At 24.4% G+C, this 12,297-nt stretch overlaps 1 protein-coding gene across 1 annotated transcript in view; it reads right to left on the bottom strand.

The window, feature by feature from the left end:
• The window catches only part of LOC117181370 (coiled-coil domain-containing protein 115-like), a 13,203-nt gene extending 3,072 nt beyond the window's left edge, over positions 1-10,131 (bottom strand). Inside the window, exon 1 of the mRNA XM_033373963.1 lies at positions 9,985-10,131. Coding sequence (XP_033229854.1) covers positions 9,985-9,999 — 15 coding nt within the window. The 5' untranslated portion in view covers positions 10,000-10,131. The remainder of the gene's footprint in view (positions 1-9,984) is intronic.
• Positions 10,132-12,297: the final 2,166 nt, after the last annotated feature.

Here is a 12,297-nt window from a genome sequence, read left to right as displayed (position 1 = left end):
TTTTCTTTAAAAATTAACTAATAGTGTTTGGTTGAATTCTAATATTTTTGTTTAATAATTTATCCATTTATTTGATAATTTACCTTTTTAAGTTGAAAAATCATCTTTGGTTAAAAATGAACTTTAGGGTTGAAAGTTCAATCAACTTCTAAAAAATTTGGTTTAGAATTCATCTCTTTCGGTTCTAATTTATAATATTTTGTTGAAAATTCAATTATTTTCTTGAAAATTCAAACATTCTCTTTAAAATTCATATTTTTTTGGAAAATGTCACTTTTTATTTCAACCTTTGCCTTTTTTGTTAGATAATTATTCCAGTAGGATTGAAAATTCCCCTTTTATGGCAATAAAGTAATATTAATTGGTTGAAAATTAATCTTTCTTGTTTACAGAAAAAAATCGTCTTTTTGGAATGGAAATTCAACTATATTAAAAATTATTTTTCTAAACCAATGGCTTGGATAAATCAGAATTATGGGAAGAAAATACATATCCCGTCTTACTTGTTTGTTCATGATAATTTTGAAAATAATATAATACCCATGTTAAAGAATTATGAAGAGATGGTAAAATTGAACCTTTTTTATTTTCGTTGATCCGCATTTAAAATTTTAACTTTTGCGAATTGCACGCTTTAATAGTTTGAAATTTTTAAATCGAGAACGTTTAAAATTGTATTCATTTCAAATAATTCATAATAATTCAATTACTCTTTTCCCTATTCCCTTTCCCCCCTTTTTTGAAAAAATACTCTTTTTTTCTCCTGTTTTCAACAAAATGCAACTATGGCTTTAGTTTAAAAATTCATCTTTCTTGATTGAAAATTGATATTTTTTTGTTATAAAATGAACTTTTTTGTTTCAAATTCTACTGTCCTTTGAAAAACTTGTCTTTTTGGCTTAGAAATTTAAATATTAGATTTCTGGTTGAAGTTTAACCTTTTTTATGATAATTCGACCATTTGGTTGAAAATTCATCTTTGTAGGTTGAAAATTTAACTATTTTCTTAAAAACTCATATTTTGTGTTCGAAAATTAAACTATTTTTGATAGAAAATACAGAATTTGCATGTAGCAGTAATATTTCGTAATTGAAAATGAATTTTTTTGTTGAAAAATCAATTTTTCTGGTTGAAAATTCGACTTTCTTCTAAAAAATTGGCCCTTTTTTATTAAAAATTCAAATACTTGATTTCTGGTTGCAGTTTGCAAATTCGACTGTCCTCAGAAAAAATCGTATTTTGGGCCGAAAATTCATCTTCTTTGATTAAAAATTATTTTTTGGTTTGAAAATTAAGCCGACTTTTAACAAATTTGGCACAAAAAGCATTTCTTTCAGTGAAAATTTATAATATTTGTTTGAAAATTCAAATATTTTGTTCAGAATTCTTCTTTTTGAAAATTTAAATATTTTGCTGAATAATCACCTTTTTGGAAATAAAATTATTCCCTTTGAATTAAATTTCTCCTCTAAACGATAGTCATATTTTTGGTTAAAAACTCATTTAACAACTTTTTAACTCGAAACTTGCCTCTTTTATAAAAGTTCGCCTTTGGGTTGAAAATTCTATTACTTTGTTGGAAATGCAAATTATTTCGACTTATAATTTCAGGAATTTAAAACGTATAATATTGAATTGAATACTGTATCAATATTAATTTTATTTTTAAAGAATTTATCACATTATTATTCAAATTATACAGTATCAAATTAAAAATCATAATTGTTGAGTAATTTGAAGTTTAAAATGTCAAAAATTAATATAAGTTATAAATTGCTCTCACCCCTAAAATATCTAACAATCTTTAAAATACCTTTAAAATGCATTAAAATCTTCAAAATCCGTGGGAATCATTCCGAATATCTTAAAATCCTTTACAATATAAAATAAAAAATATTAAATTCTTTTAAAAGCCATTAAGATTCCACGAAATCCCTAAAAATCCATTTAATGATTAGAAAATCCTTTGAAAATTTGTCGAAATTTCATTAAAATTCTCTGATATCCCTCAAAATTTATTTTTTCCCTCTTTTTTTAATTGTTATTTTTTCTCTAATGAACCGAAAATTAAGGTAGTTTGAAAGTCTGTTTTCTAATTGTAAATATTTTTCATGCTTTTTTAGCATACAAAATTTTTTCATAAGAAAATAAATTTCAACTAAAATTATGAAACTTCAACTGGAATAGATACAATTTTTAAGAAAAAGAGGAATTTTCAACCATAAAGATTAACTTTCTATAAAAAAGACTTATTTTCTACAAAGTACATACATTTTAAAACAAATAGTCTCATTTTTAAGGAAAAAATTAAAATTTTCAGCCAAATAGTTGAAATTTCATTAAAAAAGATAAACTTTTTTTTTTAAATCGAATAGAAATTTATTTTCTTATGGAAAAATTTGCTGTGCTAAAACAAACATAAATAAGATTTACAATTAAAAAACAGACTTCCAAACTATTTTACTTTTCGGCACATTAGCGACAAAAATAATCATTGAAAAAGAGGGATAAAATAAATTTTGAAGGATATCTGTGAATGTTAATGAAATTTCAAATATTTGAAGGGATTTAAAGCCATTTTAACGGATTGCAAAGGTTTTGAAATAATTGTAATTAATTCTAAAAGATATAAAAAGGGTTGAATGATTTCACGGAATTTCAAAAGATTTACCTAATTTCAAAGGATTTTCGAATAATATAATGGATTTTTTTAGAGGTTTCGAGGAATGTTAATGCCATTTAAAATAAATTAATATTTTTACATTATATATTGTAAGGAATTTCAAGATATTCGGAATGATTCACATGGAATTTAAAGATTTTAATGAATTTTAAAGTGATTTTAAAGATTTCAAGAAATCCTGTAAGATTTGCAAATCTTTCGCGGAATTTTAAGGATTTTTGGAGATTTTAAAGGATTCTTTGAATAATGTGATAAATTATTTTAAATAAAATGAATATAGATACAAATATTCAATTCAATATTATAAGCTTCAAATTTCTAAGATTATAGGTCGAAATATTTTGCATTTTGAAAAAAGTAATGGAATTTTCAACCCAAAGACGAACAAAAAAGTTGAGTTTCCAAGTTAAAAAGTCGAATAGTTTTTTTTTTTTAAAGTAGAATTTTAAACCCGAAAGATTAATTTTCTATCAAATAGCCGAATTTAAAAAAAATTTCAGCCAACATTTATAATTTCAAATAGAAAAGATTAAACTTCAACCAAATTCTTCAAATTCCAATTAAAAGAAACGATTTTTGAATACAATAGTTTATTTATTTAGTAAAAAGACGAATGTATTTTCGACCAAAAAATATGACTTCCCATAAAAGGGGAATTTCAATTCGAAAGGAATAATTTTCTATCTAAAAAGGTGAATGTTCAACAAAATATTTAAATTCTCAAAAAAAATTACTTTTGAACAAAATAGTTGAAATTTTTTAGAAGACGAATAGTTGAATCTTTGACCTGCAACTATAAATTTTCAATCAAATGGTCGAATTTTCATACAAAAAAGATTAAACTTCAACCAGACATCAAATATTTGAATTTTCAAGCAAAAATGACAAATTTTTTAGAAGAAAGTCGAATTTTTAAACAGAAAAATGCATTTTTCAACGAAAAAATTCATTTTCAATTAGGAAATGTGACTGCTACATCCAAATGCTGTATTTTTAATCCAAAATAGTTTAATTTACGAAAAAAATGATTTTTTAACAAAATAGTTGAATTTTTTAAATACAACGAAGAATTTTTAAGAAAATAGTCGTATTTTCATACAATTTTAAACTTTAAACCAGTTAAAATTTAACTTCAAACAGAAATCAAATATTTAAATTTCAAAACAAAAAAAAAAGACAAATTTTTAAAGAAGAGTAGAATTTGAAACAAAAAAGTTCATTTTCTACCTGAAAAAAAATCAATTTTCAATCAAGAAAAATGAATGTACAAACCCAAAGAACGAATTTTTAACAAAAAAGAATGAACTTCCAACAAAAAATAGTTGGCATTTCTGATAGGATTTTATTAATTCAGGTCGTATGTAAGTGAAGAAATAAAAGATAAAAAGGAAAGTTTCTTTTCGACCCAAAATAAATTGTTAACAGAAAGGTTAATTTTGAACCAAATAGTTGACTTATCTAGCAAAAAGGCAAATGAACTAAAAATGAATTTTCGACCAAAACATATGATTTTGAATCAAAATAATTCAATATTCAATCCAATGGCTGAATTTTAAATAAAAAACAGTAAACCTCAGTCAAAAATATTTGTATTTTACACCAAATAGTTGAATTTTGAAGCTAAAGTTACACATTTTTGCAAGGAAGCTGAATAATTAGTCTGAAAAGTTGAATTTTCAACAAACAGATCATCTCCAATAACAAAAATTAATTTTTATCAAAAAATATGACTTTTTCGACAAATGAGGAAGTTTTACTCAAAAGGAATAATTTTATATCCAAAAAGGTGAATGTTCAACACAATATTTTATTTTTCGAAAAAAAACTTCTGAACAAAATATATCAATTTTCAACCAAATATTATAAATTTTAACCAAAAGAGATGAATTTTGTGTCAAATTTTTTTAGAAATCGGTTGAATTTTCAACCCAGAAAAGAATTTGTAGTCAAAGAAGATGATACTTCGACCCAAAATAAATTTTCAACCAAGAAAAATGAATTTTCAACTAATTACTTTAACTTTCAAACAAGAGACAAATTAAAAAAAAAAGTTGAATTTTTAAGCCCAAAAGACGATTTTTTCTGAAGAGACTCGAATTTGCAATATAATAATAAATTTTTTATAATATTGTCGAATTTTTATACCAAAAAGATTGAACTTCAACGAGAAATAAAATATTTGAATTTTCAAGCAAAAAGGACAAATTTTTTAGAAGAAAGTCAAATTTTTCACCAAAAAAATTGATTTTTCAACCAAAAACTTCATTGTCAATTACGAAATATTACTGTTACATAAAAATTATATATTTTCTATCAAAAATAGTTTAATTTACGAACAAAAAATATTATTTTTTAAGAAAATAGTTGAATTTTTAACCTACAAAGATGAATTTTCAACCAAATGGTCGAATTATCATACAGAAAAAGGTCAAACTTCAACCAGAAATCTAATATTAAATTTCTAAGCAAAACAGGCAAGTTTTTCAAAGGACAGTAGAGCTTGAACCAAAAAAGTTCATTTTCTACCAAAAAATATCAATTTTCAATCAAGAAAGATGAATTTTTTCACAAAAAAATATGAATTTACAAACCAAAAGAACGAATTTTTAACCAAAGAGAAAGAACTTTCAAAACAACATAGTTGCCAGAGTTGCATTTTCTTGAAACCAGGAGAAAAAAAGTCTTTTTTCAAAAAATGGGTAAAAGCCAATAGGGGAACAAGTAATTGAATTATTATTAATTATTTGAAATGAATCAAATTTTAAACGTTTTCAATTAAAAAATTTCCAACGATTTTTTGCCTGTAAACAAGATTAATTTTCAACTAATAAATATTACTTTTCTACCATAAAAGGGGAATTTTCAATCCAACGGGAATAATTTCCTAATCAAAAAGACAAAGGTTGAATAAAACAGTTAAATTTTCGAAAAAAGATGACTTTTAAAGAGAATAGTTGAATTTTCAACTAAATCATTGAATTTTTAACCAAGTATTATAAATCCGAACCGAAAGAGATGAATTCTAAACTAAAATTTTTAGAAGACGATTGAACTTTCAATCCTAAAGTTCATTTTTACCACAGAAGACGATTTTTCAACCCAAAAAAGAACGATTTTTTAACTTAAAAAGGTAAATTAACAAATAAATGGATAAATTATTAAACAAAAATATTAGAATTCAACCAAACACTAATTAGTTGAATTTAAAAAATGAATATATATATATATATATAAATTTTAAATCAAAAGTCGTTGAGTTACCAAAAAATTAATAATTTTCTGAAAAATAGTTGGATTTCTAATGAAAAAGGATTTTTTCCAAAAAAATGAATTTTTAACAAAAAAGTTGAGTTTTCGTTCTAAAAAGTCGAATGTATAAAAAATGTCGACTTTGAAACCTAAAAAAATTAATTTTACAACAAAAAAGTTAATTTCCAATCAAAAAAGATATATTTTCAACCAAATAGTCGAATTCTCATAAAAAATATTAAACTTCAATCAGTTACCAAATATTTGAATTTTCAATCAAAAACTAATTTTTTAGAATACAGTGGAATTTTCAAACAGGAAAGTTAAATTTTCAACGAGAAAATTTTGTTTCTTCGACCAAAAAGACTTCGAAAAAAAATATTACTTTTTAAAAATATAGTTGTAATAGTTATATTAAAAAAAGTTGAATTTTCAGCCTACAAAAATTAATTTTCAATTAAACGGTCGAATTATCATACAATAAAGATTAAACTTCAACCGTAAGTCAAATATTTTAATTTTCAAACATGAAAGACGAATTTTTTGGAAGACAGTTGATTTTAAACTAAAAAACAATTCATTTTCAAACAAAAAAGATAATTTTTCAATCCAAAAGAAAGAACTTTCTATCAAAAAAAGACGAATGTTCAATAAAACGCTTGCATTTTCCACAAACAAAATAAGACTTTTTAACAAAATAGATGAATTTTCAACCAAATGGTCGAGTTTTCATTAAAAAAAAAAAGAATAAACTTCAATCAGATATCCAATTTTTCACGGCCAATGTCATTTAAAAAAACGATCTCTAATTTTTTTCATTTTAAACCATTGAAAAATCCTTTAAAATCTTACAAATTTTATGACAAAATCTTGAAAGTTCTACATGTTCTTTAACATTTATTCAAATTTTTAATTATTTTTTCAGAACATCTAAATACTTTTTTAAATTATTAGAATTTTTTTAATCCTGCAAAATTAAAAGTATTTACTTAAAATCTTCCAGATTCTTCTTTGACAACTTTAGAAATTTCTGTAAATCTTTTCAAATATTCTCTTTAAAAATTTTTTTCCAAAGAAAAAGTCATTTTCAATTTTTCTAGAAATCTTAAGAAAATATTTTTATTCTTTTGAAGGTTTTCATAAACCTTACACTGAATTTATTAAATTATTTGAAAACATTTCAAATTTTAAATCCTTTCACACCTTCTAAATATCTCTAACTTTCTCGATTTTTTTTCTAGGAATTATAAGTGTTCAATATTTATTATACAGCAAAATTCAACAATTTTACTTTAAATTAAATTTTTCAAGTAGATAAAGTAAAATTATAACGTTCAAAGACTAGTTTTGAATATTTAAATTATAATTACTGATTTTACAGGAACAATAAAATTTTTTTAACAAAATAAATGTATTTTCAACCAAATGGTCCAGTTTTCATAAAAAAGGGTAAATTTCAACCAGATAATCAATTTTTCACGGCCAATGCAATTTAGAAAATCGATCTATAATTTTTTTAATTTTCAATAATTTAAAAATCTTCAAAATATCAAGTCAAAATCTTGAAACATATACACGTTGTTTTAGAATTATTCAAAATTTTTAATTATTTTTGAAATTTTTTCAGAACATCTAAATATGTTTTTAAATTATTAGAATTTTTCATAATTTTTTTTTAATCTTGCAAAATTCAAAGTATTTACTTAAAATCTTCCAACTTCATTTTTCAAAGCTTTGGACATTTTTGTCAATCTTTTCAAATATTCTCTTAAAAAACATTTTTCCAAATAAAAAATAATTTTCAATTTTCCTAGGAATCTTAAGAAAATATTTTTATTATTTTGAAGACTTTCATATATATTTTAAAAAGATTCTACATTTTTGTTCGAAATCGGCAAAAATCTTTATTTTGTTTGTATAATTACTGGTTTTACAGGAACAATCAAATATTAATAATTATTATACAATTGTTATTTTTCTTAATTAAATAATTTCAAATTTTAAACTAAAAATATATTTTAAATTTAATAAAAGCCTTTAATTATGAATATATTTTTTGAAGTTAGATTAACATTGAAAATAATTTATAAAGTTTAAATCGGCAGTTTACATTTGTTTAATTACTCGGAATTTCTAATTTAAACAGTTTTATTTGTAACGTTAAAATTTAGAAATTTTGAACTGTTTCGAATCGTTTTCTAAAATTATTATTCACTTTTTAATTCGTAATATATAATTAAATTTTTTAAATAATTATAATTTACATTTGTTTGGTCAGCTAAAAAAATTGCTGTCAAAAGTTTAAGGCCTAAAAACTGAATTTTAAAATTCTTTAAACAAAACATGTACGCTTAAAAATTAAAATCCAAATTGAAAAATTTTTCGAGTTAGGCATTGTTATCTGAATACTATAATTGAAAAAGATAAAAATATAACTGATTATTTAAAAATAAAACTCTCCAAATCAAACTTGAACAGATTTTTTGTTCTAAAAATTTCCGATGAAAAATAAATTAACTGTCAATAATTTAATTAAATAAATTAAATCACAGTGGCAGAAATACCTGCAAAATAAATAGCAACGATCCACCGAAATCCGAAATCAACCCGGATGTTTTCGTTTATAAACGACCAAATAATTCCCGTAATTATTTTGAGGAAAATGTGAATCGAAACTTCTGCTCATCTCTTCATAATTCTTCAAGAAGGGCTTTATATCACTTTCAAAATTATCAAAAACGACCAAATAAGACGGAATATTTATTTTCTCCCCATAATTCTGATTTATCCAAACCATCGGTCCGGCAAGAAATTTCTGAGCTTCCTCCACATAGCCAGTTTCATTTTGCAAATTCGGTTCGCATTTTAAAAATCGCACCGAAACATTTCGGTGCAAGTGACTGTAGAGTGGAGTTGCATGACACGGAGTCAGGAAAAGAATATCAGATTTATCAGTCTTTAAATCATTTCTAATCGATGTCATTACTTCCAGAGATCCTCTTTGATGAATCAAAGAAAAGTAGATTCCAGGAATTAAATTACTAAGAATAAAGAACGATATGAATAATTTTCTTTTGAATTCGGTGACCCTTTTCTTTTCTTGGGAGCCTGAATTGTTGATATAAATCAACATCGGCAGCAGGGGCAAAATAAATCGAAATTCTTTGTGGGAGAGGCACGAGTAGGCAAAAATCGTCCAAAAAACAGTGATGAGCAAAATCGCTTCTCTGTGAAATTGTCTCCAGTGTTTGAAAATTCGCCAGACGGATTTGAAAAACGGCAAGTATTCAATTCCGAGAATAACTGGCAAGCCGGAAGAGAAATACCAAAAAGGATGTTCAATTCCGTAAGATTCTGAAACTTTCTTAAGAACATTGACCCTGAAAAATTCCCAGGGTGTTATCACGACTTCTCCGTAGCAAAAAAAGTCGATCAAAGTCGATATTGAGAAGCAGGTTGCGCCTATCAATAAATAATTTTTAATCAGATTAAATTTCCTTTCGTATCTTGTGCAAAAGTGATAGAGGCAGAGGGGCAACCAAATAATTGCAGAAGTGGGTCTAACCATGAAGAGAAAACCCACAATCCATAGAAATCGGAAATCATTTTCACGATCTCGCCAGGGAAAAATGGAAAGGGCGACAATCGTGAGTGAAGTTTCGAAACTGTTTGTTAAAGTTCGAGAAGCACAATAGTACCAGTACCAATTTATTGAAAGGGAAAAGAGACTCCATTTATTTCCTGTCCAGATATAGAATCTGTAATCTGCATAAGCTGAGAGAAGAGCTTGAAAAAATCTCGGGAGATTTATCAGAATTGTGGGATAATCAAAGTGCAGAAGACGAAGAAGGCGGTACAAAATTGATATTAAAAAGGGATAAATGTAGCTGCGAATTTTTGAATTCCATTCCCAGGTGAGGTAACCGTATCCAAAAGACAATTTATGAGCAACTTCGACTGATTGCCAATATTCGTCAGGAACGTGTGAAGTTTGAACGATGAAGACGGAACATAACCTCCAAACTATTAGAAAGAATAAAGCACTGCGTACTTTGCTCACAGCCATTTGGATTTGTGTGATTTCACGTTTTTTGAGAGTCTATTTATATCCTGGGTAGTTCACTTTTTTTTTGTTTTGTAGTTTTTGGGTCGTTTTAATTACTTTTTTCAAGGTGGGCGTTGAGATTGACAGGTGTCACAAGAAAAAACATCAGCTGATTCGATGAAAGAAGTTTATCTTTCGATTTGTTTTAAACTTGAGAATTTTGTGTCATATTTTTTTTTTAGATTTCTTCTATACTCAGAAAGTACTATAAAATCATTTTAGTTGTTTATTTGCTATTTATATTTGAAATATTGAAAAGGATTTCAATCATTTTTAACTTTTTAAATTTTCGCGGGATTTAAACGGAATTAAAGGCGTGTTTAGAAAGATAATGTAAAGATTCCCACACAGGTAAAGTGTAGTTTACCTGCCGATAGATAGCGCTAGATCAAAGTTCCACGAAAATTCAAATTTTATGAATGAACATTTGCCCTTTTTATAGAAATTAACAATCTCTGAAGTCAATAATAAAAGTTTATAGTTTATTCATTAAATAAAGTAAAAGCGTAAAATACTTCATTATGAAAAAATTAAGTAGTTGAAGTAATGGTTAAATTTCCTGGAGTAGTTCTGAATTTTTTAAATATAACTAATATAACTAAATCTTAAAAATTCTACTGCTTTTTAGAAAATTCGTCTTTTTGGCGCGTAAATTCAACAATTTTATTGCAATTTAAAAAAATTTTAACTAAAAATAATTTCTAATTGAAAATTAAACTATTTTGTTGTGAATTCGTGCTTTTCGGTTAAATTTTACTGTTCTTGTATTAAAATATTTTTTTATTAAACTTTTTAATAACTTGATTGAAAGTTAACATATATTGTTAAATATTCATTTTATTGGTTGGAGATTATTCAATATTCTCTTTAATTAAAAATTCAACTATTTATTCGAAAATTCTTTGGTTTTTGTGTTAAGCTTAAGTTTCTGACTGATAATTTCACTGTTTTATTCTTGTTTGAAAATTTATATTTATTATTGGAAAATTCGTCTATTTTCTTGAAAATTGAGTTACTGAAATTTTTAATATTAAAAAAATTATTGTTTTATTTAACTAATAATTTAACTACTCCTCTTTTTGTTAAATATGCATCTTTTTTAAGTAGAAAATTCAATTATTTAGTTGAAAAATTATGTACTTGGTGGAAAGTTCGCCTTTAATTTGGTTTAAAATTCAGCTATCTTATTAAAAATTCGACTTTTTGTATAAAGAAAATAATCCTTTTTAGTTAAAAAAATAATTTATTTAGTTACAAATTGAAGTTCTTTTCTTTAAAATTAATTTTTCTTTTTGTTGTATTTTTTTAGCTAAAAATGCAGCTCTTTCATTTGTGGTTGAAAATTTAATTAATAAGTTGAAACTTAATTTGTTTAAATTTATTTTTAACTGAGAATTCAAACATTCCATTTTTATATTAAAAATTCTTTTTGTTTAAGTTTAATATTCGTATATTTTGTTAGAAATTCACGTATTTTGTTGAAAGTTCGTCTTTCTCTTCTTGAAAATAAATTTTTTATTGCAAATTTATATTTTTTTTAGTAGAAAGTTCAACTATCTGGTTGAAAAATCTCTCTTTTGTGGAAAATTAATTTTTCAAAATAATAAGTTATTTATTTCATTTATTGTTCAAAATTGATCATTTTGATTTAGAAATGCTTTTTTTTGTTCATAATAGATTTTTTTTCAAATTCGTTTTTTACAGATTATTTGTTAAAACCAAAAATTGGCCTGTTCCATTTTTGATTAAAAATGTACCTTCTGTAGTTTAAAATTCGTTTTTTAGTAGAAAATTAATTTACTTGTTTAAAAATTCATCTTTTTGGTTGTAAAATTAATAATTAGTTCTTTTAAATCCGTTCTTTTTTTTTTGTTCAAAATTTAATTATTCCATTTTTTATTCCAAATTTATCTTCATGAGTTGAAAATTGAACTATTTGATGTGAAAATTAGTAAACAATATTAAAACACATATTTTTAAACGTTTTTTTTTCAGTTTTTTCGTGTATATATACGTATATAAAAACAAGTTCCATTCATCCAATTCAAATTTTCGCAGAACTTTTACTTGTTACGTTTAGCGCAAGTCCAGTGGATCCGAAACTCCTTCATTGGTGGTTCGTGCTGTGGGTTAAATTATTGGAATAAACCCGGGAAAATTTGAAATAATAAAACGGAGATATAAAGTTTAAATGAAAATGTTATATTTTAAAACTTCAAAGAAAAATAGGCAAATCCGGATTACAATAAATCTAAAGAT

Source organism: Belonocnema kinseyi, chromosome 10 (genome assembly GCF_010883055.1).
Source record: "Belonocnema kinseyi isolate 2016_QV_RU_SX_M_011 chromosome 10, B_treatae_v1, whole genome shotgun sequence".
Lineage (NCBI taxonomy): Eukaryota > Metazoa > Arthropoda > Insecta > Hymenoptera > Cynipidae > Belonocnema > Belonocnema kinseyi.
The sequence above is the reverse complement of the archived record's forward strand: the minus strand, read 5'-3'. Positions and strand labels throughout refer to the sequence as shown.